The sequence below is a fragment of the Danio rerio genome, chromosome 17 (genome assembly GCF_049306965.1).
Source record: "Danio rerio strain Tuebingen ecotype United States chromosome 17, GRCz12tu, whole genome shotgun sequence".
NCBI lineage: Eukaryota > Metazoa > Chordata > Actinopteri > Cypriniformes > Danionidae > Danio > Danio rerio.
The window spans coordinates 24,770,653-24,796,141 of record NC_133192.1 but is presented as its reverse complement, the minus strand read 5'-3'; the positions used below and the strand labels follow the sequence as shown (position 1 = coordinate 24,796,141).

General features: G+C 34.7%; 2 protein-coding genes across 5 annotated transcripts in view; both read right to left on the bottom strand.

The window, feature by feature from the left end:
- Nucleotides 1-7,076, bottom strand: part of kif20ba (kinesin family member 20Ba) — a 38,966-nt gene extending 31,890 nt beyond the window's left edge. For all 4 annotated transcript variants that reach the window (XM_003200345.7, XM_005158528.6, XM_073928509.1 and 1 more), the window contains exons 1-12: nucleotides 6,966-7,076; nucleotides 6,491-6,601; nucleotides 6,161-6,247; nucleotides 5,876-5,995; nucleotides 5,593-5,731; nucleotides 4,940-5,124; nucleotides 3,054-3,105; nucleotides 2,758-2,958; nucleotides 1,863-1,974; nucleotides 1,663-1,734; nucleotides 1,443-1,589; nucleotides 1,208-1,364 (exon numbers count right to left, since the gene is read on the bottom strand). In XM_003200345.7, the coding sequence (XP_003200393.3) occupies nucleotides 1,208-1,364; nucleotides 1,443-1,589; nucleotides 1,663-1,734; nucleotides 1,863-1,974; nucleotides 2,758-2,958; nucleotides 3,054-3,105; nucleotides 4,940-5,124; nucleotides 5,593-5,731; nucleotides 5,876-5,995; nucleotides 6,161-6,247; nucleotides 6,491-6,595 (1,377 nt within the window). In that variant the 5' untranslated portion in view covers nucleotides 6,596-6,601; nucleotides 6,966-7,076. The remainder of the gene's footprint in view (nucleotides 1-1,207; nucleotides 1,365-1,442; nucleotides 1,590-1,662; nucleotides 1,735-1,862; nucleotides 1,975-2,757; nucleotides 2,959-3,053; nucleotides 3,106-4,939; nucleotides 5,125-5,592; nucleotides 5,732-5,875; nucleotides 5,996-6,160; nucleotides 6,248-6,490; nucleotides 6,602-6,965) is intronic.
- Nucleotides 7,077-8,145: 1,069 nt separating this feature from the next.
- On the bottom strand, nucleotides 8,146-15,307 carry ankrd1a (ankyrin repeat domain 1a (cardiac muscle)). The gene is made up of 9 exons (XM_021473148.3): nucleotides 14,906-15,307; nucleotides 12,604-12,783; nucleotides 12,396-12,521; nucleotides 12,194-12,301; nucleotides 10,992-11,090; nucleotides 10,783-10,881; nucleotides 10,077-10,175; nucleotides 9,845-9,943; nucleotides 8,146-8,847 (listed from the first exon to the last, which is right to left on the bottom strand). The coding sequence occupies exons 1-9, from the start codon at nucleotides 14,930-14,932 to the stop codon at nucleotides 8,731-8,733; spliced, it is 954 nt and encodes a 317-aa protein (XP_021328823.2). The 5' UTR covers nucleotides 14,933-15,307; the 3' UTR covers nucleotides 8,146-8,730.
- Nucleotides 15,308-25,489: the final 10,182 nt, after the last annotated feature.

Genomic DNA, 25,489 nt, shown 5'->3' with positions numbered 1-25,489 from the left:
ACCCCCCAAACCTTCCTTTCTTCTGCTGAACACAAATGAAAACTTGAAAAAGGTTTTAAAACATGATTGGTGACCACTAAGCTCCACAGTATTTTCCCTTAGTTTGCAAATCAGGGGTTTCCAACACATGATGGGTACCCCAAGCTTTTATTAAAACTTTGTTTTATGCAGAAGAAATTGATCTGGAGGTAAAATGAACTACCCCTTTAGAATTATTTGAATTTAAAAAGTTATCAATTGCTCATCCTTACATCATTCCAAAACTATAACACATTAATTTAACTTTGAAACACAAAGATTTTTTTTTTATGAAACCAGAAATATTTCTGTCCTCCATTCCACCAAATATGGAGATCATAAATGTATCCTTAAAACTTATTGATATGTAGGCCTGTTACAATCATTATATGAAGAGTTCAGATGCAAAAACCTTTAAGCGTCATCTGAAATATCCATAAAAGAATAAACATTTTTCTCAGCCTCCTTTGTGTTATCGCTTTGAGATATTTTACTTTAAAGACCAGAAAAAAAGACTTAATGTTTGCCATAAAATAATATTACTGAACCTACACATAGGAGCCTGATAAAAATGCTAATTTTAGAGGAAAATTTCATATGGCATTTAGAGTATTTTGTATCTAAACTCTTCATATTGACATATTGAGATTCTTCTATGCATACAGAATTATTTTACTGGCATTCAAACATATATAAACTGCACATCAAATATGGTCATTTAAAGATGCCATAACCATCTTTCCATAACGTCATGTTAGAAGATTTTTTTTTCATCTTACAATCTTTTTATTTAAACATTTTTTTTCAAATTATTTAAAGCTTTTATTTTTACAATTGATGTCTCAAAATCTCATTTTTCATTTTACATAAAAAAACGATAAATTATTAAAATGAGGTTACATTAATTGACATGTCAGTAATGAGATCACCTCCTTTCTGGAATGCATAATACAGCATTTTTAGTGTTTTACATGGATCTGTGTAAATAATTTTGATTGAGTTTGTAAAATTTGATTTGTTTGTAAAAAATAAATAAATAAATAAATAAATAAATGCAAATGAAAATAAATTCTGTTTTTATTAAATAGATCTCAGGTGCCCTAAAGCCACAGATGGAAAGTCACACGGCTGAATAACTGATGACAGAAATTAAACGAGAGAGATCAAAACCTAATAGGGTGTCACAAACCTTCTGAGCCACAGCAGAGAACTTGAGCACATTCAGCGTCTCATCATACATGGAGGAGCACTGATTAATGTTTACAATCATACAGGCTGAGCCCCGGCCTGTGAAGTAGCCCTGCAGATAGTGAGTGAGTTTACTCTCTCTGAACGGAACATGCTGTCTGAAAGGACACACATAAAAAAGAATGATTAAAAGACAGAGGAGGAAAAAAAAAGAAAAAAAAAGAAAATTTGTATACCTAGCCTGTTGGTTATTCCTTAGTGCATTAATGCACTTTCCAAGACTGAGCAGAGAAGTATTGATGTTGCCAGCCTCTTTTAGCCGTTCACCTTTATTTTGAGTCTTAGCACAACGCTCTGATCCAGCCAGATCACACAGTGCCAGCCTGGAAGGAAAATATTTACACTTTTACAAACCATTAGGCACAACCCAAACACCATGCAGAGATAGACACTCACTCGCTGACTGACTCCACTCTAGGTATTCCCACATCCTCCACCTTCAGTATTCGAACAGAGAAAATACTGTGGCTAAGAAAAGAAATCAAACAAAGTAGATATGGACATGAAATCAGGTGCAAATGGGCCCACTATGCAAAAATGGATGAACAACAGGAAGTTGCAGAACTTTTATGTTGCCCTTCAATACTATAGTGTACCTTCTGCTGGAGAGCAGGTTGAGTTTAGTGCTAGAGATGCTCTGATTTCTTTTGCCCAGTTTCATCACTTTCAGGGCTTCCTCCGCACTGCTCACCTGGACCCATTTCAGATCTGAAGATTTAAAAAAGCACAGTTATGAGCAATGACACAGTCTGCTTCAGATACACACCCCATATCAGGCTTCAATAAGTATTCAATAATAAACAATAAGTCGTAACACATGAGAATTCTGTTAAACCTATGCAGGTTATTTTTTTTTTGCTGCTCTAGCACCAGCACCTGGTCAGTTTGAGCTATTACACAGTATTTCCTTTAAAAAAAAAACGTCACTTCATTACTTACACAATTTTAAATTAAATGCTTTTTTAAATTAATTAATTAATGAAGGACTATTGGAGCATAATTACATCCCTGCAAGGTCACCATTTTAATTCCTAGGTAATCCATGAAGCGATGCATAAAGATAAATGTAAGTAAAGATGCTTTAATTGCATTTGCATTCTAGCCTTAAAGGGATAGTTCACCCAAAAATGATTTACTCATCCTCCACTCATTCAAAACCTTTTTGGGTTTCTTTCTTCTGTTGAATACAAAAGATAGAAGAAAGAATGGTGAAGCAGCCATTGAGTTCTGTAGTATTGTTTGTTTCTACCATAGATGTCAAGAGCAGCTGATTACCAACATTCTTCAAAATATGCTGAATTGTGGTAAAGCCACCTTAGTGTGAGTAAATGGTGAGGAAATGTAATTTGAGTGAACAATGCCTTTAAAAGCCACATTAATTGTTTGCATTCAAACACTATTAGATATTAGAGGTCATGTTTTACTTTGATGCACCATCTGTTCCATCTTAATTTGTTGACAGGATAAGAGGAAGGTCCTGTATTCCTTTACCTTTAATGAATGAGTTTCCTTTGACATCCTGACAAAGGCGAAGGTTGGTTTTCCGTGAAGCATTGCTTGCATGCTGTTCTAGCAAGTCATGGATGTTCTCATTGTAGATCTCACAGAACGAGACCCAAATAGAAAACCTAGTGTGCATGTCCATCTCCACATCCAAAACCGCAGAGTTTACGTCAGAGAGCATGGAACCATCTAACAGATAACACATCAGCCAGATAAACAGTATAATCAGACTCCCAAGCACAACTTTGATGTTTAGAAATAATAAAACTAATTATTTTGTTTACCTTCAATATCAGACTTTGAGCAATGGCCAGAAATATTCCTCTGAGCATCAGACTAAAAAAAAGGATCAATAAGTCAGACCAAACATCCCTGTTAAAAATCAAGTGTTGTCTGTGATTTTACATTTAGTGTCTGTCTGCATGTACCAGGTCTTGCTTACACTTGGTATATGCCCAGTAAATGTATATTTGCTATTAAGGTGCATTTTTTTTTTTTTTACAATTAGACAATTCCAAATACAATGCAAAGTTGTTAAATGAGGTCTAGCCAGTCCACTCCTAAAGGTAGTAAAATCTAGGCCTGTCACAATAGCAATTTTTGTTTTACAATATATTGCACCAAAACATAATGCAAAACAATATTATTATTATTTTAAGACCATTTTTCGCCACTCATTATATAATGCCAGAATGACTATATAAAATCATCACAAATGCAAGTACACTCTGCCAAAAACAAAAAATATTTTATTCTTAAGAATATTTTCTTTAATTAGTCATTTCATAGTCCTAAATTATTAATAAATGTTAAAAAGTGCAAGGCAAAAAGCAACAGTGCCTACAATAGCTGGTACCAGATCAATTTTCAGTTGTTAGGCACCCACATGAAAATATACTAGAGAAAATTATAGTAAAAACTAAGGAGATAGAGATGTTACACAATCAGCTAAATTGTAGCTAGATTTTAATTTTTTTTATTTTGTATAGGTCATATATATTACATCACCAAAAATGATTGAGGTCATGTCCATGTGTTGTGCCGATATATATGTTGAAGTCGATATATTGATTATTGTGAGACGCCTAGTCAAATCCATTTTCAGTGCTTAACTGTGTGTTGAATGAGTGTAAATGCTATCAAAACAAAAGCCACCTCCTCTATGCCCACCGACCCAGCCCATAAACATTACAAAATGTGTTGTTGAATCCTAGCCATACTTGGAGTTTTCAGTCTAGCATAGAAAGTTTGCTTTGATTGTGAAAAGTAAAAAACACAGGCAAAATATTGCCTGATCAGTGCTGAATGTAACACAAACCCACAGCACTAGGTGTGGTTTACAGCTTTGAGAGCAGAAACAAAAGGTGTTGCTCTCTGTATAGTTTTATATTCAGATGTAAATTACAATCTCATTTGAGAACGTTAGATTAAAAAGCCAAAAAAGGCCCAAAGATAAACGTTAGGGTGAAGTTGTTTTTATATTCATACATTCAGACTTTCTCCTCAATAATGTCATTTCAGAGAAGTATTCTTTCAAAACGTAAATAGAGAAATCATATTAGCAGTCAAGGACTATCTACTAAAGTACAACATTGTTCACAGTAAAAAAAAAAAGATGCTACTGTTGTTTAAGTGATATTTACATGCGATTTCAGACCGAATATTTAAAGTAGTCTAGTAAACAATATAGGGAGCATGTCAAGGCTAAAAAAATGAATGAATGTGCGAATATAAAACCCACCCATAGACTTTCCAAAGCATAGGAAATCAGAAAAGAAACAGACTAAAAACAGTACGTTAACAGGAATGTGTCTTCCTCATCTATTTATGATCCAATCAACCATGCATCAATGGATCTTAATACTAAGGGTAATCATGGGCTCAGAGTTCAATCGATCATGGATTATGTTAGGCATACTTGACAAGAAAGTATGAAAACATAAACAGTTAGAGCCAACCAATCCATACAACCTCAATAGCCGTATCACTTTTAGTATTATGTTCACATCAGTATGCAAGTCCATCCAATCACAGGTGCATTCAGGTATTATTTGTGGGTGTGCACACAAGTTTAGAAACCAGTAGTCACATAACCAAAACAAACCAAACTAGTCAAACAACTCCAAGCGAGAGTGAAAGCCCCCTCAAACACATTACAGCTTCACTGCACCTCTTTGAAAAGCTTGAGCAGGTTGCGTTTGCTGGCTGCTTCCTCATTTTGTTGCTCTTTTGTAAGTCTGATGAAATCTCGGCACCTCTGGGGTTTCAGGCACATCTGGGTAAAGATGCGACCCTCCAGACTACTGAAGATCATGTTGAGGGAACGAGGCAAGATGCCCGGATTAGTGTCTGGACCTAATAAACACAAAATCAGGATATAATGCTTGAATTTGCTTTCTTTTGGCTTGAAAATTTTAATCTGAAATTCACCCTATCTAATTGTATATTCCCACTGTAAACAACTCATCTATGCATGGTTTTAAATGTCAAGTATGATGTCATAACCCGATCTTCCAGTATACCAACATATGCCAGATGTCAATAATTTCAAGCTTGCATTACAAGGCTTCTAAATAAACAACCAATGTTTGACAATTTTTTATATTTGATCCACAAGGAATGGTCTGTTGCTACTGTACTTCTGTTTCATCGTAGCTTTAAGCATCTGTAGCTGAATCAACACAAACACTATTTTAAATGGAAAACATACCTATGTATGTTTATTACTTGTTAAATGGATAAAAAAAGTAAATTCTTTGGTTGTCCAGACAATCATAGCACCATATCAGTTACAACAAAAATATAAATACAAAATATACCAACCTAAAAAAGTAAAGGTCTTCCCAGCATTGGTGACACCATATGTAAAGACCAGAGAATTTTGCCCTTCTAGAACATTTCTGACAAGTCCGTTTACTGTGCCATCAAATATATCCTTCTGTGTAGTGTCTGGACCATAGACCTAAAAATACCACAATATTTAAGGCATGATATTTGTTCACAAACAGAAATATAAAAAGATTCATTAGGGTTGTCAATTTAACAAAGATATTGGCTTGTTTCAGCGATTATTATTTAGGAGGACTGTGTTGATGCGTCTGCTTGCCTGAGAGAACTGGAAACGCTGAGCTGTAACTGGCACTGATTTATCACTGAGCCTGGCAGACAGAGATGTTTGCGGTGGTTTGAGAAGGACAGTGTCTGGACGCTGAATGGTCACACAGTCCTTCAAAAACAGAGAGGAGAAACAGATACATTTGAAATATTAACAACAGTTTTTCAGGAAAAATGTCTCCCCAAGCTTACAAAAACATTTCTTCTCAAAAAGAGTGGGCACTGGAAAGTTGTGCAATACATTGCAAAAATAAATAAATATGAATATATTTTTAACCTGTGATTCTCCATTCTCAATCTCAACTGCTGAAAATGGTCTTATCCTAAGATACACCTTCAGATGTTCCTTCAAGTCTGACGAGTCCTTCAAAAGAAACATTACAGCTCAAACATTTCATCAAAAATAACAAAAGCATACATAGTGGGTACTCAAAAACATAATAATTGAATAAACACTCACTTATTAATACTTATATAATACAAGAATGACTTCAAAACAACATTATAAGTATTTCATTGTAAGAATAAATTTATGAAATTTAATTCTTAAGAAGAAATTCCAAATGTGCGAATATAAAACCAAATTCACCTCAATTTGCCATCTTACCTGCAAATCTGAACAATCAAACTCTGTGGACAAATTTCTCCTTAGATCTTCTACAACTAATATAGCAGGTCTTGCTGGATCATCCTTTAGCCCTGACTCCATCATCTTGATCTGAAACAACCCATAAACAAATAAGATGTCATGAAACTGTATGGGGAGAAAAAAAGCCTTAAATGACAGAAAACAACCTGTGACCAGCCTTTAATGATTCAGATTATTAACATTACCATAACTTACTTCCATATAAAACACCGCACATATGTTTAGATTTTCCCGAATGTAATCTCTTACGTATAATACCACAGCTGACTAACATTTCACAACTATGAAATATACTTTACATGCGAAACAACGCAAAAATGGGACATTTAGACCCTCCCAAATGTACAATCGCAGGCGTTCATTGACTAAAACCACATATACAAACAAAATAGCAAAGCATGCTAACTGAAACAAGTTCATTTGGTTGACTTACAGAGCTGTCAACTGAGAAAGTGCGTATTTGACTGTTTTGACTTCGCCGTAATGTTTTATTTGCGCTGCCTCATCTCCAAACTGTCGCGGGTACTTATTTTCAAATTCTACCAATCGGAAACGCGAGAGGAACGGCAAAGGCTGCTGGGAGCGCGGGCTAGTGCGCGTCATAGTGGACCATACATGCGCAGGAAAGCATAATGCGCATTAATAGCGCCGTTTTTAAAAAAACATTTTTATTCATGTTCAACTCACAAAAAGAGATAACAAACACGATATTAACTACTTTCAGCCAAAGTACAAGGGAAAGCAAGCAAATAAGTAGGCAAATTAAGACATAAAAGTCTTAAAACTATTCACGAAAGAGTGAATTAATAAATTAAACTAGAGTTTTCACAAACTGTGAATGAAAATAAAAACATTAAACATGAAAAAATACACATCACAAATGTTTATAAGATTTTTATGTACAATTAATAATATAATATTTATTTTTAAAGATGTTGTAATGGTTGATCTAAATCAGAGACAATGACCAAAGTAGGACCCATGGGCCAAAGTTGGCCCAGCATTGTAACCTTTTTGATTTGTCCCACCATACCATCTAGAAGAGAGTGAAAATGATGGAGAGGGTTGTGCTTTATTGCTGAGCTACAAAAAAAAAAAAAAAAAAAGAGAAAAAAAGCCAAATTAAATGCTTCAATTAATCATTGTAAATAAATCAGATTTTTGAAAATGTAAATAGCCTTCTGCATTCTGTTATAATTTTTTTTTTACTGTAATAAGTTAATTATAAAATGTAATTTAAAAACATTATTTTGTATTAGCTAATATAAAGCAATGTTTTCTAGCTACCTTTAGATTTTATTAAATAAATTAGGAAATTAACCATGACAATTATGTTTACATACAGTCCATAGCCTCAGTCAAGTTTGGTTTTTGGCCCTTTATAACAAAAGGTTGGGGCACCCTTGACCTAAATAAAAAAAGAATGATCTTGGTAGAATGAATTGGGCTTTAGTTTGTGTATTTAGATGTATAGATGCAAAACTAAAGTTACTGTACATATAAAGTCTATTTTTAACATATACAAGAACTATATAATAAAGTAAAATAAAGCATTACTGATGAACATGCATTAATATAAAATACAAATTGGTACACCAAGAAGCACACAGTGATGCATCCTAAAACATTTTATTGAAATAAAAGACAGTTTAATTTCTTTTAGTGTTTAAAAAAATACAAAACACATTATTCAATGTACATTTCATAATGGATGTCCATTTACCCTGTACTAAAGTCTTTCACAAATCCTGTCCAAAATTACAAATCATTTACAATAATGATATCCATCACAATAAACATTCTCAGACCCGCATTCACATTCTGTTCCATTTCTGCACACTTATATAGTTCAGTCTCAAATCTGTCTAGACATCTTCCTGTAAAATCAAACAGTCATGGACATTTTTCAAATGCAGTCACAAGAATTTAAATTAATATTAAATAAAAATAAATACACTTAAAAGCACACAAACATGTTGATGTCTTGTGCCACTCCCTGAAGATTTGTTCCTCTCAAAATCAAGCGAGAAAACAATATTTACAGTATTTAAATAACCTCATCAATATTTCAGACGCTCCATCGCCAGCAATTAGCGTCATAATTATGTAAATTGCAAAGTACTTTTCAATTTTTATTGTTCATCAAGCAAGAAAGAAAGAAAGAAAAAAGGAAAGAACATCTGAAACCCTTCAGTGTATCAAATGCTGAAAAGTTGTTCATCTGACTTTGGAGCTTCACATTCATTAAGGTTATTTAGTATGTTTTTTACACCTTTTTGCCAAGACAGCAGAGTCTCCATTGGCGTCTTTCCATCCTGTAAATGACAAAGTATATTCATTAAATACACATATTGCATACAATAGTTTATGATACGTATACATATAATAATCTTCACATATTTCAAATGATAATTATACTACTAAAATCTCCAAACAAAGCATTAGACAATTATCTCATTGCTCTCTTATTACCGGCCTTGCATTATATTATATTATATTATATTATATTATATTATATTATATTATATTATATTATATTATATTATATTATATTATATTAATTCATTCATTCACTTTCTGTTTGGCTTAGTCCCTTTATTTCCATCTCTGGGAAACATCCATACACACTCATAGACTACAGACAATTTAACCTTCCCAATTCACCTGTACCGTATGTCTTTGGACTGTGGGGGAAACCGGAGCACCCGGAAGAAACCCACACAAACACAGGAAGAACATACAAACTCCACACAGAAATGCCAACTGCCCTAGCCGAGGCTCGAACCAGCGACCTTCTTGCTGTGAGATTACAGCACTACCTACTTCGACACCACTTCGCGCTATATTATCATTCATTCATTTTCTTGTCGGCTTGGTCCCTTTATTAATCCGGGGTCGCCACAGCAGAATGAACCGCCAACTTATCCAGCAAGTTTTTACGCAGCGGATGCCCTTCCAGCCACAACCCATCTCTGGGAAACATCCTTACACACTCATTTACAGACACACTGAGCGCCCACTGGCTCGAACCAGTGACCCAGCGACCTTCTTGCTGTGAGACGACAGCACTACCTACTGCGCCACTGCTTCGCCCCGGCCCTATATTATATTATATTATATTATATTATATTATATTATATTATATTATATTATATTATATTATATTATATTATATTATATTATATTATATTATTCTCGAGAAAGTCAGTTTTAAACACAATCCTGTAATGTAATGCCTCAAGCTGCCTCCAGAGGGCACCATGTCAACTTCAACGTAATGCAGTAAACAGTATGCACCCTGATTAAACTTACATTGTTTTTGGCATTTAGACTAGCCCCGTACATCATCAGCAGTCTAATCATTTTAAATCTGTTTATTCTCACTGCATCGTGCATTGGTGTGTCTCCGTCCTAAACAAACACAAAATAGTGGCATTAGATAAGAAACCAATATGTGTTACATTACATTAATGCAAAATGTGTCTCTTTTCCTCAAGAGCTTTGCAGCATTCTTTGAGAAAGGAGTTGCAAAAATAATTCTTACCCTGTCTTTAGCATTTACATCAGCTCCACAGTGAATGAGATGCTCAGCACATTCATAATGTCCCGTCCGAACTGCAACATGGAGTGGAGTGCTGGATAGCTGGTAACAAAAATCGCAAAAGTCAGTCAAAGGTCCCCAGAAGTGCTTGGAAAGGTGCATCTTTATTCGATGTTTGACATAATCTCAACTGAAACATGAAGAGAGGGTGGGACATAGAGTACCTCCTCCCCTTTAAAAAGACAGCCAATAGTACATCTACTGAAAAGCAAAACAGAAGCTTCTTGAAGGGGTGGGGCATTTCAGATACTAGAGAGCCTTTGATTGGCCAAAATTTGATAAGAAACTGAAGTATAAGGTGACGTGGAAAAAAAATTGTGACAAATTGCAAGCTTTGTATGTTTATTTCAGTTTAAATATTGTAAATGTGAATTGTGTCACTGTTTTGGAGCACACTAGCTTATAGATATCTTTAAAACTAACAATAATCTTACTAACATCTAAGAAAATCATTTTTATTTCATGGGACATTTAGAATGCAAAGCTTTAGCTTGACACAGACACACTGAAAACTTTAAAAACAAAGAGGATAATTAAAAATGTATCATTGTTTGCTGAAAAAACTATTCCGTGAAAGATTTGTGAAAGTCATTATCGGTGTCCTTTGACCATCTGGTGTCTCATCTGCTTTCAGGAGCTTCATATCTACCTTGTCTCTGGAGTTGAATTTGGCTCCTTTATTGAGAAGCAGCTCCAGGGCAGGCAGGCTTCCACCTCTGCAGGCCCAGTGCACAGCTGTGGCATCCAGCTACGAATATGTGATAAACATATTGAATCTCAGAATTATGGAATAAAAAGAGAGTCATGATGATGTTCTTGTAGCTCTGATGTTACAGTCACATCAGCCATCTGTGCTACCTTATCTTTCTGATCCATGGATGCTCCACTCTCCAGGAGCTTCTGCATGATCTCTGTGTGACCTTGTGCACTGGCTTTATGCAGAGCTGAGCGCTTAAACTGAGAGAGAGAGAGAGAGAGAGAGAGGTTTACAGGGGATTGGTATACTTCAATTATTCATTTTCCTTTATTGTCCCTTTATTTATCAAGGGTCACTACAACAGAATGAACCACCAACTTACCCAACAAATGTTTTATGCAGCTGATACCCTTCTAGCCACAACCCGTTACTGGAAAACACTCATACACTCTTGCATTCACATACATACATACACTACGGCTAACTTAGCTTATTTAATTCACCTATAGCAAGGCGACATGGTGGTTCAGAAGACTGAGATAACTGAGAAACTTGTTGTGAATATGAAGATGTCTGCATATTTTTTGCCAGTCTGTCAGATAAAACTGCTTAAAACACTTTAATATTTAAAGAAAGTAGTTAAAGTTTGCATAACCAATGATCGATCTTATCCACCCGAAACCCACCCAAATAAATATGTAGCTTTTTTTACCTGACGCATGTATTAATGGCAGCACCTGCAGATAAAACTGATAAATGATGTGCTTCGATTGTCCACTGTCACCCACATGACGGATCACGTCATGAAGATCAGAGAAGTGAAGGAAATGTGTCTGTGTGTGTGTAAGTGTTTCTGTGTGTGTTTGTGTTTAGGGTAGTAGGGTCCTAAAAAGTCTTAAGCTTCGAAAACAAACTTTTAGGCCTTAAAAACTCTTAAATTCACTGAAAAATTGTCTTGTAGGTCTTAAATCAATTTAAATGGGTGCTAATTTTCCAATGTCCATGTAAAGCTATACCCAATCAGGCCAACACCCTTACAGTCAGCATCAATACATACAACAAAACTCTATTTAACAGTATGGTTCCTCACAATAACGTTTGTAAGTTCTCCCATATGTGGTGAGGACACTGACCTGGACATATCATTGTACATTTAGCTTATTAAAGTTTTAAAAGCTTGTCAAAGAAAAGTATGTGTGGTTTGCTTGTTTGACACATTATTTAAGTAATTTGATTTTTTTAAAGCGGCAAGTAAAAAAATTACAGTTCAGCCCTGCATAAGCCTGAAATTTCATTCATAATGGTCATAAAAGGTCTTAAAATGTCTTACATTTGACCTGCTGAAATCTGCAGAAACACTCACATGATCACAGACATTGGGGTCTCCACCATCCACTAAATATTTCTCCACTACAGGCAGTTTATTTTCTGTGACAGCTTTGAGAAACAACCCCTGGTCCACTGTTTCAGGCTGAAAAACAATATCACCCAATGATTACATCTCAATTCTGTATATTTCTGGGGTTTAATATGATTTATAATCCATTTGGAAGGGAACACCTCACCAAGATATCAGGCTCTGGCTCTTTCTTTAACATCTGAATCTTCCTTTCCTTTCTCCTCTTTCTCAGTTCCAAAATATTGAAGAGGTCTTCCACAGTTTCTAGTTTTAGATGTCCGGACCGGTCAACCTGAAAAAAAAACAAGACATGATGCTATATCATGTGAAAAATATCAAGCCATCATCATTTTATTAGTTTCTTGCATTCTTACATTAAGTTTTGGCTTCAGTTCACTTGGTTTGGTGTCATTCTGGGTGGTGTCATTCAGGTCCTGTTGTGTGTGAATGCCATCCTGCTTCTCCTGGATGATGCTGGTCTCATATTCTCCAGCAGCGAACACCTCTGCACAAGCACTTTCTCCCACCCTTCCCTCGCCTCTCTTCCCGGTGACCTGTGATTGGACGTGACACCCATTAGTCTTGGATTTCACATGTGTATGAAAGGAAATCAATGAAGCACAAGCAACTGTGTATCAGCCGTGACCACACTTGAGGTTTGAAGGCTTGAGCAGCTTTCAGAGAAGGAACAAGTGTGGTTTAAAGCAGATGTAGTTTAATTTAGTGATTGTGTGGGTGGGGTGAAGAGATTGTTCAGCTGTTTGCAGAAACTAAAAAAACTAATCACACATGTTTCAGTGTCATTTCTGTTGTTTAAAATAGAAGGAAAGGCCGGGGTTATTCTAGAAATGCTGGATCCTTCCTAATCGCTAACAGTTTTTTTTTTATATATTATCACAGAGCTCACTCCTACTTATTTTTGCCATCTTTGTTTGTTTTTTTTCATGTATTTCTCTCTCTTATATTTCTCACCTTTCTCTACATCTCTAAAAATGATAGTTAACACCAAATAGTTTTCAGTATTCACTCACTCTCTTGTTCCAAACCTGTGTGAGTTTTTTTTTACAGTTAATTTTATTAGTTTTATGTTTTTCAATAATTATTAAACAACACAACAATAAAAAAACAAGAAATATGCATAATAATAAAAAAATAATGACAACAATAATAATTTAAACAAAGAAAAATAGATAAAATATAAGTTATTATTGAAAAAAACAATTAGGGCATATAAACAGTTTCAATGAAAATACAAAGAGGCAGTCAATAGGGGTAGTGAGAATATTAAGGACTACACTGCTGCTTAGAATCTGCATTATAATGGTCCAGGTGATCAAGAAATGGTTGCCATATATTGTAAAACTTGTCAAGATTATCAATAACTCAATAACAGACTCTTTCCATGTGCAATATTTGAGTGAGATAAGTTAACCATGTCTTAAATTGAGGAATAGAATCTGATTTCCACAGTGTGAGTTTCTTTTTTCTCCTGAACAAAAGAAGATACTCTGAAAAATGTTGCTAACTTTCCATTGTATTGTGGAAGTCAATGGCCAACAGTAATCCAACATTTAGCTTTATATTTCTCTTTAGGTGATATCTATAGTAGTTTTTGGTAAAACTTCTGTAAAATGTCATCTTTTTTTGGACTGTACTTGTTAAGCAATTTAGTTAACATAACTAAGTAATGACCCTAATAGTTTAAAAAAAAAAAGTGCAACATGGAACAAAATTATTTAGAAACTAAATGTGACGAAACTCTCTTTAATATATGTATTAAATTATAATGAAGTAAAACATATATTTTGCTTTGTTTAATATGTAAAGGCAGGCCAGGGAGGGTTCAGGTGGTTCGAAAGACCTATCCCCAACTGACAAATGTGCAGAATTTGCCATTGGTCCAGAATTTTTGCCCCTAATTTATCATTTATACTATTTTGACTGTTATGCCATCATAAATTGTGTGAATAACCCATCGAAGGTATTAAGACCACACAGAATATGACGTAAGTGAAGTCATGTTTCAATCGTTTTTCATTCAAATGGACAAATTCTGACTGTTGAAAGTTGAATGTGCTGTTTTGATGACCATCCAAAGCTAATCCAGCTAAAAATAGTGTTTAAAATGTCACTAAATTGAGTGTTTAGTCTCATAATTAATAAAAAACTAGGTGGATAAATGCAAAAAAAGCCCACTTTAAAAAAGAAAAAGAAAAAAAGAACCAGCCCTTTTACCAGGCTGGCTACGGGCCTGAAAGATTTAGGTTAGCTTTGTGTTAATACAAGTATTTGTTTATAAAAACAACATAATTTTGTCTAATGTCCCCAGACTAAAAAAATATTTATTTAATTTGCTAAATTGTATTAAGGTAAATGTGTGCAAACAATTTATAATGGCTGAATTCAAACAAACTAATTAAAATGTATTAATGTTCAACTTAATTTGTTTGTTTAAATTCAAACCATATAAATAGTTTGCAACCACTTCCATAAAATAGTAAATCCAATGAATTTCTCTGTAAAAATGTCAGTAGCCCACTACAGTAGTTTTTGCATCTGTGCATTGTTCTCAAAAACGAACTCCATAACTCTTGAAGAAAGTTCATATTCATAACATGTCAACATTCAGATGAAAGACTCCCAGAAAAGCGCTGCAAGCATCAGCACAAAACTTACCAGCTCTTCAACACGCAGCAGCCCCATGTCTATGATCAGGAGTTTGTCTTCAGCTCTCGGTCTGTGTGTGTTTTGCTATAAGGTTGTCAGTGGTGAGAGATGCAGTCCTCTTTTTTCTCTGTAGTTAATTAGAGTAGTTAGAGTCCCCAAGTGATCGGTGTTGCCTGCTCAGCTGCCTGATGATGTGTGCATCTCCTCTCCATCACCTCCTGTATATATAGCCAGTTCCAGTCTTTGGCGCGTATTAAAATCAGATCATATTCCTTTACTTTCTCTCTTCCAATCTGACCGCCCACAAATTCCAACAGCGCGAGACACCTTGATTCATCTTTCCTGAGCCTCCGCTTGTTCCCGCGCGCGATGACTGCACGAGGCTGGAACGCGCGGCTTCTGTTCCGGTCTGGACGCCGCGGCTCGCCTCGCGCTCGCTGACCAGCAGCAGCAGCAGACACGCGGGTGGGCAACAGGTGCTCGACTGCATGACTACATGAGCTATTCTGCGCGTGAGAAAAGCGATAAAGAAGCGTGAGTGGCCATTTAGCCAATTATAGTACGGAGGGCTAGGAATTTGTCGGGGAAAGTGTGCTTTAGCATGCTAAATAATACATTGAAAATATCATGTCCCATGAAGAACCATTAACATCATTTAACATTTTAGATTAATGTGTTCTTCACATTATGGAAAAAAACTTGTTAATTTAAGAACTTTTCATTCATTCATTCATTAATTCATTCATTTTTCTTTGTCTTAGTCCCTGTATTCATCAGGGGTTGGGTCACCACAGTGAAATGAACCGCCAACTTATCCAGCATATGTTTTACAAAGCGAAGGCCCTTCCAGCTGCAGCCCAGTACTGGGAAACACATACACTACGGTCAAGTTAGTTTATTCAATTCACCTATAGCGCAAGTCTTTGGACTGTGGAGTAGCACCTGGAGGAAACCCACGTGAACACGGGGAGAACATGCAAACTCAACACAGAAATACAGTCAGGACTCGAACCAGTGACCTTCTTGCTGTAAAAATACAGTGCTAACCAGTGAGTTACCGTGTCGCCCAATAACTTTTTATTAAAATAATTGTTAGGAAGCTAAAATGTTTAGTCATCACTTTGTAAACTCATTTTATATAAATTCCTGCACCTTTAGAGTGCAAAATCTTAAAAACAAAGTTTTTAAAAAGGTGGGTTTGCAGTGCTGCAAAAAGAAGAACCACTTTTGATTCTCAAAAAATGTTCAATTGAAGTTTTTCTTGTTTTTTCCAACATTTTTAAAACCAAATTTTTCCTCCACTGTATTTGAGAAAGGTTCTTTAGATGTTAAGAACCATCAATATCAATACATAAACTTTATTTATAAAACAACATTTAATATCCACTAGATTTTGAATAAAATATTTCTTCTCATTCATCTAAACATTGATGCTATAAAGATAAGATATTTAGCTTACTGCTATTCTGAAATCTTATATATGGAATTTTAATTAATTTATTTTATTTTTTGCATACAATACATAGAATATAATATTTGGTGTCACGCATTCATTCATACTTTTGTTTTCTTTTTGCATATGTTTTACGCAGCTTTTAATTAAAAAAAACTTACTTTTAAAACTAAAAATTTATTAAATTACATATCATTAGAAAAAAAACTGGAATCTGTTACAGTTTTAAATTAAAAACTATATTGTCATTTATTAGGCAAATAACAAACTGGACAGCACATTCAACTTTCCTTAGCCAGAATCTGAGCTTCATGATTTGAGCTTCATGATTTGTCCAGCCTCTCTTGTAAAAAAAAGACATTGGATTGAAAATTCATGGATACAACAGTAGACAAATTTATTATTAAATTAATTTTAATATGGTCCGCTTTTGGTGCATCACACCTTTTTATTGCTCTTTTTTTTCAAGAATAAGCTTAAAGATTTTAAATAAAAGTTACTTGTAAAATATTTTCTCTATTTAAAAACAATACAATAGTGAAAGATGTCTCCACTTACATCTGATTTATGCTTTCTTGCACAACTGGATGTTGGACTCATGAAAATGAACAGTTTGCACTGGCCAAAACTAATAAACTGAAGTCACACTGATGTGACAGTCAACAGATGATTCGGCTTGATTCTAAAACCTTTTCAATAGGTTATTTCCACAATCTATGATGGTGTAGCAGTCAAAATAGAACAAATGAGCTCAAGTAAGGGACAAATTCTGGACCTTTGTCATTGAGGGGTGAGACCTTTGAACCACCCAACCTCCTATGGCTACGGGCCTGATAATGCAATTCTACATCTTAATAAAACAGGTTTTTTTTACAGTGTACACTTGTAGTGCAACCAATATATTTGCTAGCACAGTCATCACAGTCATCATCTGTTACTCTCTATTTTCAGGTCTGTTTTAGTCTTCTCTTCACCAAATGCCTTCTAGCATATGCATCTTGTGAAGAAATCAAGAGTTGTTAACACTCACTATATTTAATGGCCATTTTAATTCAAGCCTCTATTGTAACATATGTTCAGAAATAACACGTCAGTCTGTCAAGTTGCACAAGTCCAGCATGAGCATGACAGGTATGAAATGAATGAACATGCTTTCACATGACAATGCCGTCTGATGACAGTCTGCAAGGCTTTTAATAGCCTCACAGTAATGACAGAGTGACAGGTCTGAGACACATACTCACCTCTTATGGACAGAGAGCGATATGTACAGATAAATGTGAGCTGATGTCATCTGTCAACGGCTGTTTTTGCAGGTGTATGTGTGGTTCCGCAAGGCGTTCCTGTCCTTCAGACTTGAGTTGAACAAGTGTCGGATTGCATAGAGGAGTGATCACTCATACGAGTTTGTGATACGTCTGAGGTTTACTGTAGAGATTGAAGTGCTCAACCAGTCTATCTGTTGCACATCTAAATCAATCACAAGTTGATTGGCCTTATAAGGAGACACTTAAGCCACGGTGTAGATCTATATCTGAGAGTTGCCAAAGGTCATGAGACTCAAGATGAAGAAGCGTGATTAATGACAACAGATTTTAGAAAATTTTTTCAGTGTTTTTCTCAAGGACAAAAAATATACATTTTCTTGATATTTTTATTTACAATATTCTTACTTCAAATGAATATATTACTTGATCTATTTAAAATAACATGCTATATAGCGACTCAGCCCCTAGTAGTGGAAGACAATAGATGGATGGCTATATGTGTTTTTTGGGTCGGTATTGTGCTAAATAATGCTTGTTTTGATACTAAACTGATTCCACTGGTGACTAAATGTCATTTGACACAAAATATGAACAAAAAACCTCTTCTCCAAACATATTTTGAGATTTTTTAATCCAAACAATTATTGCACACTAAATGGTTGGATTACCAAAACATTGAAAAATGGGTACATTTTTACAACACTGTATTTTTATTTAAAAATGATACTGATATCTCTGTGTGAACTACAAAAACGTGTGTTCTGTGAAAAAAATGACATCATGTGTTAGTGTATTAAATGTTGGCTAGTAAATAAACATGGGCAAGTACTTGACAAAAAAAACAAACAAAAAAACATGACAGTGAAATTGCATGTCGTTTGGCATTTTTTTGGAATCAAGGTCAACAGTCAGAAAGATTTGAAATGACCTGAGGTTGAGTAAAACATGACAAAATTTCATGTTTGGGGTGAACAGTCTCTCTAAAATACATTAGGATAGTATTTTTTTTCTTAACAACTGATATTATACAAATTTTTTACCTTATATGGTCAAGGAAGGCATTTTGTCGCCTCAAGAAACATCAGGTAACCCTGTAGCATATACATAGACAAATAAAATAAATGAAAAAATATTTAAAAATCTTAGTTTCATTGAAATCCAAAGTTTACATTGTAATAAGAAATAATGTTTTTCTGTTTTAAATATTTCCTTAATTATTATAACAGAGCAAGGAAATTTTTACAGTTTGTCTGATAATATTTTTTCTTCTGGAGAAAGCCTTATTTGTTTTATTTCGACTAGAATAAAAGCATTGTTTATTTTTTATTAACCATTTAAGGTCAAAATGATTAGCACATTTAAGCTATATTTTTTTTCTACAGAACAAACCATTGTTATGTAACTTGCCTAATTACCCTAACCTGCCTAGTTAACCTAATTAAACTAGTTAAGCCTTTATATGTCACTTTAAGCTGTATAGTCTTGAAAACTATCCAGTAAAATAATGTTTACTGTAATCATGGCAACGATAAAATAAATCAGTTATTAGTGATGAGTTATTAAAACTATGATGTTTAGAAATGTGTTGAAAAAATATTCTCTTCGTTAATTCAGGGAGTCCATGTATGTTTTATTTAGGCTGAAATAAAAGCAGTTTTTAATTGAAAAAAAAATTGAAAAATGTCACTGCTTTTATTCTAGCCAAAATTAAACAAATAAGACTTTCTCCAGAAGCAAAAATAATATAGGAAATACTGTACAATATATATATAAAATGAACATTGGATTGCTTTATGTAGTGAGCAAGCACAAAAGCAACACATCAGCTTAAGATCATTTACAGTAGCTCTCTGCAGGGTGTGGGGCACAGTAGCCCCTGAAATATGACACTTATGCCTATTAATAGTGATATAAATCCAGTGATGGTGTTATTTTTATAGAACACCTTATAAACTGCTATAACAACTCATACTTTAGTTAAATTTAGCTGTCACAAAATTTGTCCCACAAACAGGGGCGGACTTAGTGATTTGGGTGCCCTAGGCAATTCCAGTTATTTTTTTCATGTTAAAAATATATATTTTGAGTTTAACTTTTATCTTCTTAAAGTAAAATTAAATAAAATTAGTTCATAAATAAAAAGAAGTTTACAAACTAACTACAGTTTGTAGGAATGGATTTTAACCACAGCGGTTCGAACTGTAGTTCTGCCGAGCGACTAAAAAGTTATGATGGTAAAAAACTATACATTTCTAGTCAAACCGTTCTTCTGCAATCTCATACCAAAAACAGAAATAAGGGCAGTAATAATAGCTATAAATGTGGGAGAGCGTTGATTTTATGTGATTGTATTGTATTGCAATAAGGAACAATTAAGTGTTGATGTTAAATCAAAAGTAATTCATAAATACTTGAAAATGAGATGATTTAATGACAACAATTCTCTATGGTTACAACTGAATTAATTACAAAATAACTGTATAAAATTATAAAATATGAAATGATAAAACATATTATATAAATTGTACCCGCAGCTTTAATGTAAAATTAAAGTTACCAGAGGTAGAAGGAGAGACACAGGGGGAGAAAGAGAGAGAGAGAGAGACAAAGAGAGTAGGCTGAGAAGTTAGCCTGATTGCAGTAGAGGCAGAGAAGATAGACTTCATGGGAGGACAGGAGCAGAGCAGGAGAGAAACAGACCAGGAAAAGACAGGCCAGGAAAAAAGACAGAGCAGAGTTTTCCACCTATTTTGTATCTTTCTTGACCATGTGACTAAAGCCCAAATAATGAGACATTTAAACTGACCAATCAACATGTGACCACATCATAAACCCCCCAAAGTCCACATACCAGGCTCTGATCCTATCAGTATCTGCCTTTGGAGTCAGTATGGACCTTCTTGAGTCAAAAAGACATGTTGTCATATAAACAAATGCATATGATAATTTAGCTCTCACAAGTTAATTAGTTATAGTTGTGATTAGATTTTAATATTTGCATGTGCAGTATGGAAGGAACATTCTATTATTCATAGGAGACCCCAGTTATGAAAATAAGTAATAACATTAAAATCTTGTTGGTTATAGACAGATTTTAAAACCAATAGACAATGTATAAAGAGCTATTTGATTAATATATTCTTGGCATTGATCGGGACCCCCTAATTCCCTGGGGCCCTAATTGACTGTTTACCTCTCTTATTGGTTAAGTCTGCCCCTGCCCATAAATACTTGAAGTTTATATTCTATGTTTATTTATTTAAAAAGAAAAAATAAATGCTATCTGAGAGAAGTTACTTCCAATTCAGTGAGAAGTAAACAGTAATACATCACAGCATCTTTTACCTCTGATATTCCAAATCAGATTGCATGAATTATCAACTCCACTTCTTGTTCTGAATCTCTCTTGAAATCATAGCTGTCAGTCATCTGTCATCAACCTCAAGTTTTCATTCCAGATTGCACACATGGGTGTAATTGTCTTTATATTGACATGCGTGAGGTTTAGTTAAATGTAGCCATTGTGGGTGTCTTTAATAAGGGTTATTTACAGGGTGTTACCAAGTGTACTTGTGTCAGTATCATTGAAGGCCTGTGGGGATTGGGAGTTGTAACCCACTAACCTTGGCAAAAGGCTTCTCTGGCAAGTGCCTGGGCATGCACAATCAACAGCTGTTCTAGTTACTATTAAAGTAGTGATGGTTTTTAATTATAATATACACAGGAAATACTGTCCAATGATTTATACAAACAACCCAGTATTCCCTGACCACACAAAAACATGCTTGATACAATGAAGAAACATGCATGTATAAATTAAATAAACAACATCAGAAACCAGTTTTCTGTTCTGCTGAGATAAATCAAATCCCAGCACAAATAGAATCAAATGTATTCCCAAAAGCCAGGCCCAAACTGAATGGGGGGCCCAGGCTAAAGCGGAGATGGTTATAGGGTTAGTAGAACAGCAGCAAATCAAGCCTACAAATGTGGAATCATGTTCTCACAATGGCAGAGGCTTGGAATGCTACATGGATTCGGAAGTGCTGTGAAGTTTTGGGGATTTAAGAAGCTCCAGTTATGCGAGTTATATGTCCTCAGCTGTGGCCATATGGCTCATGTGTTGTTTTAAGAGGAATTATCTTCCCCCCCTATGATGGATCACGTGTCCACAACTCACATATATTTTCTCTTCATCCGATCATTCCTAAAATATGTGGAGAACGTCTCTGACATGATGTCATGTTTCACTGATAACAACATGTCTTGAATGCTTCCAGATTTGGATATATTTGTGTGTATACTTTAAGGTTGAATGAAATAAATAAATCAGGGGAAAAATCAAGATCACACACTTCTTTACTGTAAAACTCAACAGTCAACTTTATCAAATGAAATAAGTGCAGTTAACTTAAAATTTACTGAAAGTTAATTCTGCTCATTCGGAAAGACTTTTGAACTCACTGTTGAAGGTAATGAGTTAATGAAATACGTTATTCAACTTAAATAAAGTAAGTTCACAGTACTCCTATAGATTAGTTTTTTAATTCAAATGGTTTGTAGCAATCGGTTTTCTCAAACGGTTTGAGTTGCCTTCACTTATTGGGCTTTACAGTACTCAGTTGGTTTGAGTTCTCTTCATTTATTGGGTTTTACTGTGCTCAAATTGCTTCATTTACTCAAATGGATTAAATTTGTTTTATTGCAGTCGGTTTCCTCAAATGGTTTGAGTTACCTTAACTTTTTGGGTTTTACAGTGTTGAATTCACTGTTCTATTAGAATTTTCTGTTGTTACAACTCAGTTTATTATTTTCATTCATACATTCATTTCCTTGTCGGCTTAGTCCCTTTACTAGTCCGAGGTTGCCACAGCGGAATGACCCTGTGACCTTCTTCCTGTGAGGTGACAGCACTACCTATTTTATATACCCTAAATACATTTTTGTTTAAATACAATAAGATGTTTTTTTGTCAAATGCTTATCTCAAACAGCTTTGTTTGCATGTGGAAAAAAACATACAGTATTAATATTGAAGACAAATATGAAGAGGGCACTTCATCACACAAATATTATATAACATCATTGTAACACACATGAAACATAATGCAACAAACGTTGTTTATCAATATTCATTAGCAGTAACATAAAAAGCTAATGTACTCAACAAATGACAAAGAAAAGAACCATAAAATGGAGAAAAACATATGTGTGTCATGCACGGAATTCTGGGAATTTATGGTTCTCCCCTAAATAACTCCAATATATATGTCTGAGGACTGCAAGAGAGAGGGCATAACATGAAAGGGGTGTAATTTGCAATAAAGGCATAACTAGAAGTTATTAAGATCCCATTGACCCATGCGAGATGTCCACAATGAGCAGAAATAATGCTTTCCGGAGAACATTTTCTGCAAATATTTTCAATCGATTCCTTCATATTTATCCACAACCTATTAATTTGATTTATTATTGAATTAATTTACAACAACACGCTGACTTCACCTGTTTCATGACAGTTAGTGGTAACTTCCATGACAGTTTTGTCAATTTGGGCTGTATGTGCACAGTGTGAAGATGTTAATAACTGTGATGGTTGGGTCTAGGGTTAAGGTGTAAATGTTAATAACTGTAATGGGTACATTGCCATCTTGCCGATAACATAGTTTCAACGTGTTTTAATAGCTTCAAGTTACACCTCTACTACGAGTTACGCCCTCTTCATGTTATGCCCCCTCACTTTCAGTCCGCAGACAGTAAGGGAAAATTACTGTTTCCCATTCATTCATTCATTTCCTTTTCGGCTTAGTCGAAAGACCTTTATTAATCAGGGGTCGCCACAGCAGAATGAACTACCAACTTATCCAGCATATGTTTTACGCAGCGGATGCCCTTCCTATCTTCTCAACCCATCACTGAGAAAAAAGCATACACTCTCATTTGCACACAATTACTAGTCACTACAGCCAATTGTATGGGGTTCCATTTGTGCCAAAATCCCCTTGCCTGCTTTGAGCTTTGTACTTCCCATTTGTCTTCATCTACTTTCATTGCCCACATGTTCAGGAAGATCAGCATTGTTGACGTACATGTTGTCTGTTGATGTCGTCTTAATCTGTTATCCTGACATTTTTTTCCTGTTTTGTACTGTCATATTCTATGAGGTATTCTGTCATCTGATCTGTTGTCTTTATTGTTGACTATTCATCTTTGGAATCATGGCCATTATATTGACCATGTATATTGGGTTTTGTGATAACAAACTTCATCATTACTGAGGGCAATAAAGTTATTTTCCCATGTCTTCTACATTTTGATATTAACATACTAAAATGCTGAGGTTATTCTTCAGTGCAATACTTTTTCATAGTTGACCATACAAGAACATTATAGTGATCTTTAAGCCAGAAAAATACTTAGCAGAATTACTGATCATAAAATGTGTCAGAGGGCAATTCATTTACTATGATACATATCAGGGCTGGGTTTGAGTTTTGCAACTTCTATAAATCTAGAACACACATATTTTCTAATATATATGGATATTTAAATATTTAGGCCAGACAAACATTTATTTTATGTGAGCTTGCAGAGGTAAACGTATCTTTCTGTACAAAATATGAGAGTTTATTTTAGACCAGTTTAAGCTTAATTAAGTACAAATACAGGTTCAACAAAATCACACAACTGATTACAAATCTTGGAGCACATAATAGATCTGTCTGTACAATGTTGTTAGTTATTGTTAAAAATATGCTCAATTGGAGAATATTAAAGAGACAGTTCAGCCCAAAAAATACATTTACTCACAGTTTACTTTAGCCGAATGTTATCACTCGATTGAATGGGAGTTATCAGTGGATTTTAGCTGATAGATAAGGGCCAGTAGGGGCCTTCTGCGCTTACTGGTAGGTTCAGAAGGCTGTTATCATCCATCCACATGGTTAATCAGCTATAGATCACATACGGATGCAGCCGGAAGTTAATAAGAATTATGTATATTATTTATTAAATTTCCCATTAATTGTTTTTCATTATTTCCCAGAGATGGGTTGCGGCTGGAAGGGCATCCACTGCATAAACATATGCTGGATAAGTTGGTGGTTCATTCCGCTGTGGCGACCCCAGATCAATAAAAAGGGTATGTATTTTATTAATGTCTACCCCTACCCCAACCCTAAACCCAACCATCACAGTAATGTAAAAACAGATCTGGATCAGGAGTCTTCTCTATTATATAGCTGAATAACCATGAGAATTATTTACATTATTTATTAAATTTCCCATTAATTGTATATTATTAACGTCTACCCCTACCCTAAACCCAACAGTCACAGTAATGTAGAAACAAATCTGAAGTCTTCTCTTTTAGTTTATCTGATTAACCACAAGAATTATTTATATTCCCATCAATTGTATTCCGTCACAGTAATGTTAAAAACAGATCTCAATCTAGAGTCTTCTCTATAAAATAGCTGATTAACCATGTGGATGGATGATAACAGCCTTGATAACAGCCTTTTGAGGTTACCAGTAGGCACAGAAGGCCCCTACCGGCCCATATCTATCAACTCATAACCACTGATTTACACCCATTCAATCAAGTGATAACATTCAAAGCGGGTGCTCTCTCAAGCAATTCCATACCTTTAGGACTTTCTATTCTGTTTAAAACAAAACAACATATTTTGTATAATGTTGGAAACCGGTAACCATTAACATCCATAGTAGGAAAAAATACTTTAAGTCAATGGTAACAGTTATCAAAATATATTAATTTGTTAGAAAGAAACGCAAGCAGGTGATATCTTAAGGCTTATCTCTTAAAAAAAGTTTTTACCTATGAAACTGAACTGTTGTGCTCTGTAGTAGC

What these genes read in the sequence shown, in the direction of transcription:
- ankrd1a (XM_021473148.3), bottom strand. Translation starts at nt 14,932, where the DNA reads ATGGGGCTGCTGCGTGTTGAAGAGCTG. An exon ending in TGCTGCGTGTTGAAGAGCTG is followed by an intron (nt 12,784 to 14,905) that starts GTAAGTTTTGTG and finishes GTCCAATCACAG; the next exon opens with GTCACCGGGAAGAGAGGCGA. An exon ending in GTCTAAATGCCAAAAACAAT is followed by an intron (nt 8,848 to 9,844) that starts GTAAGTTTAATC and finishes TGTCATTTACAG; the next exon opens with GATGGAAAGACGCCAATGGA.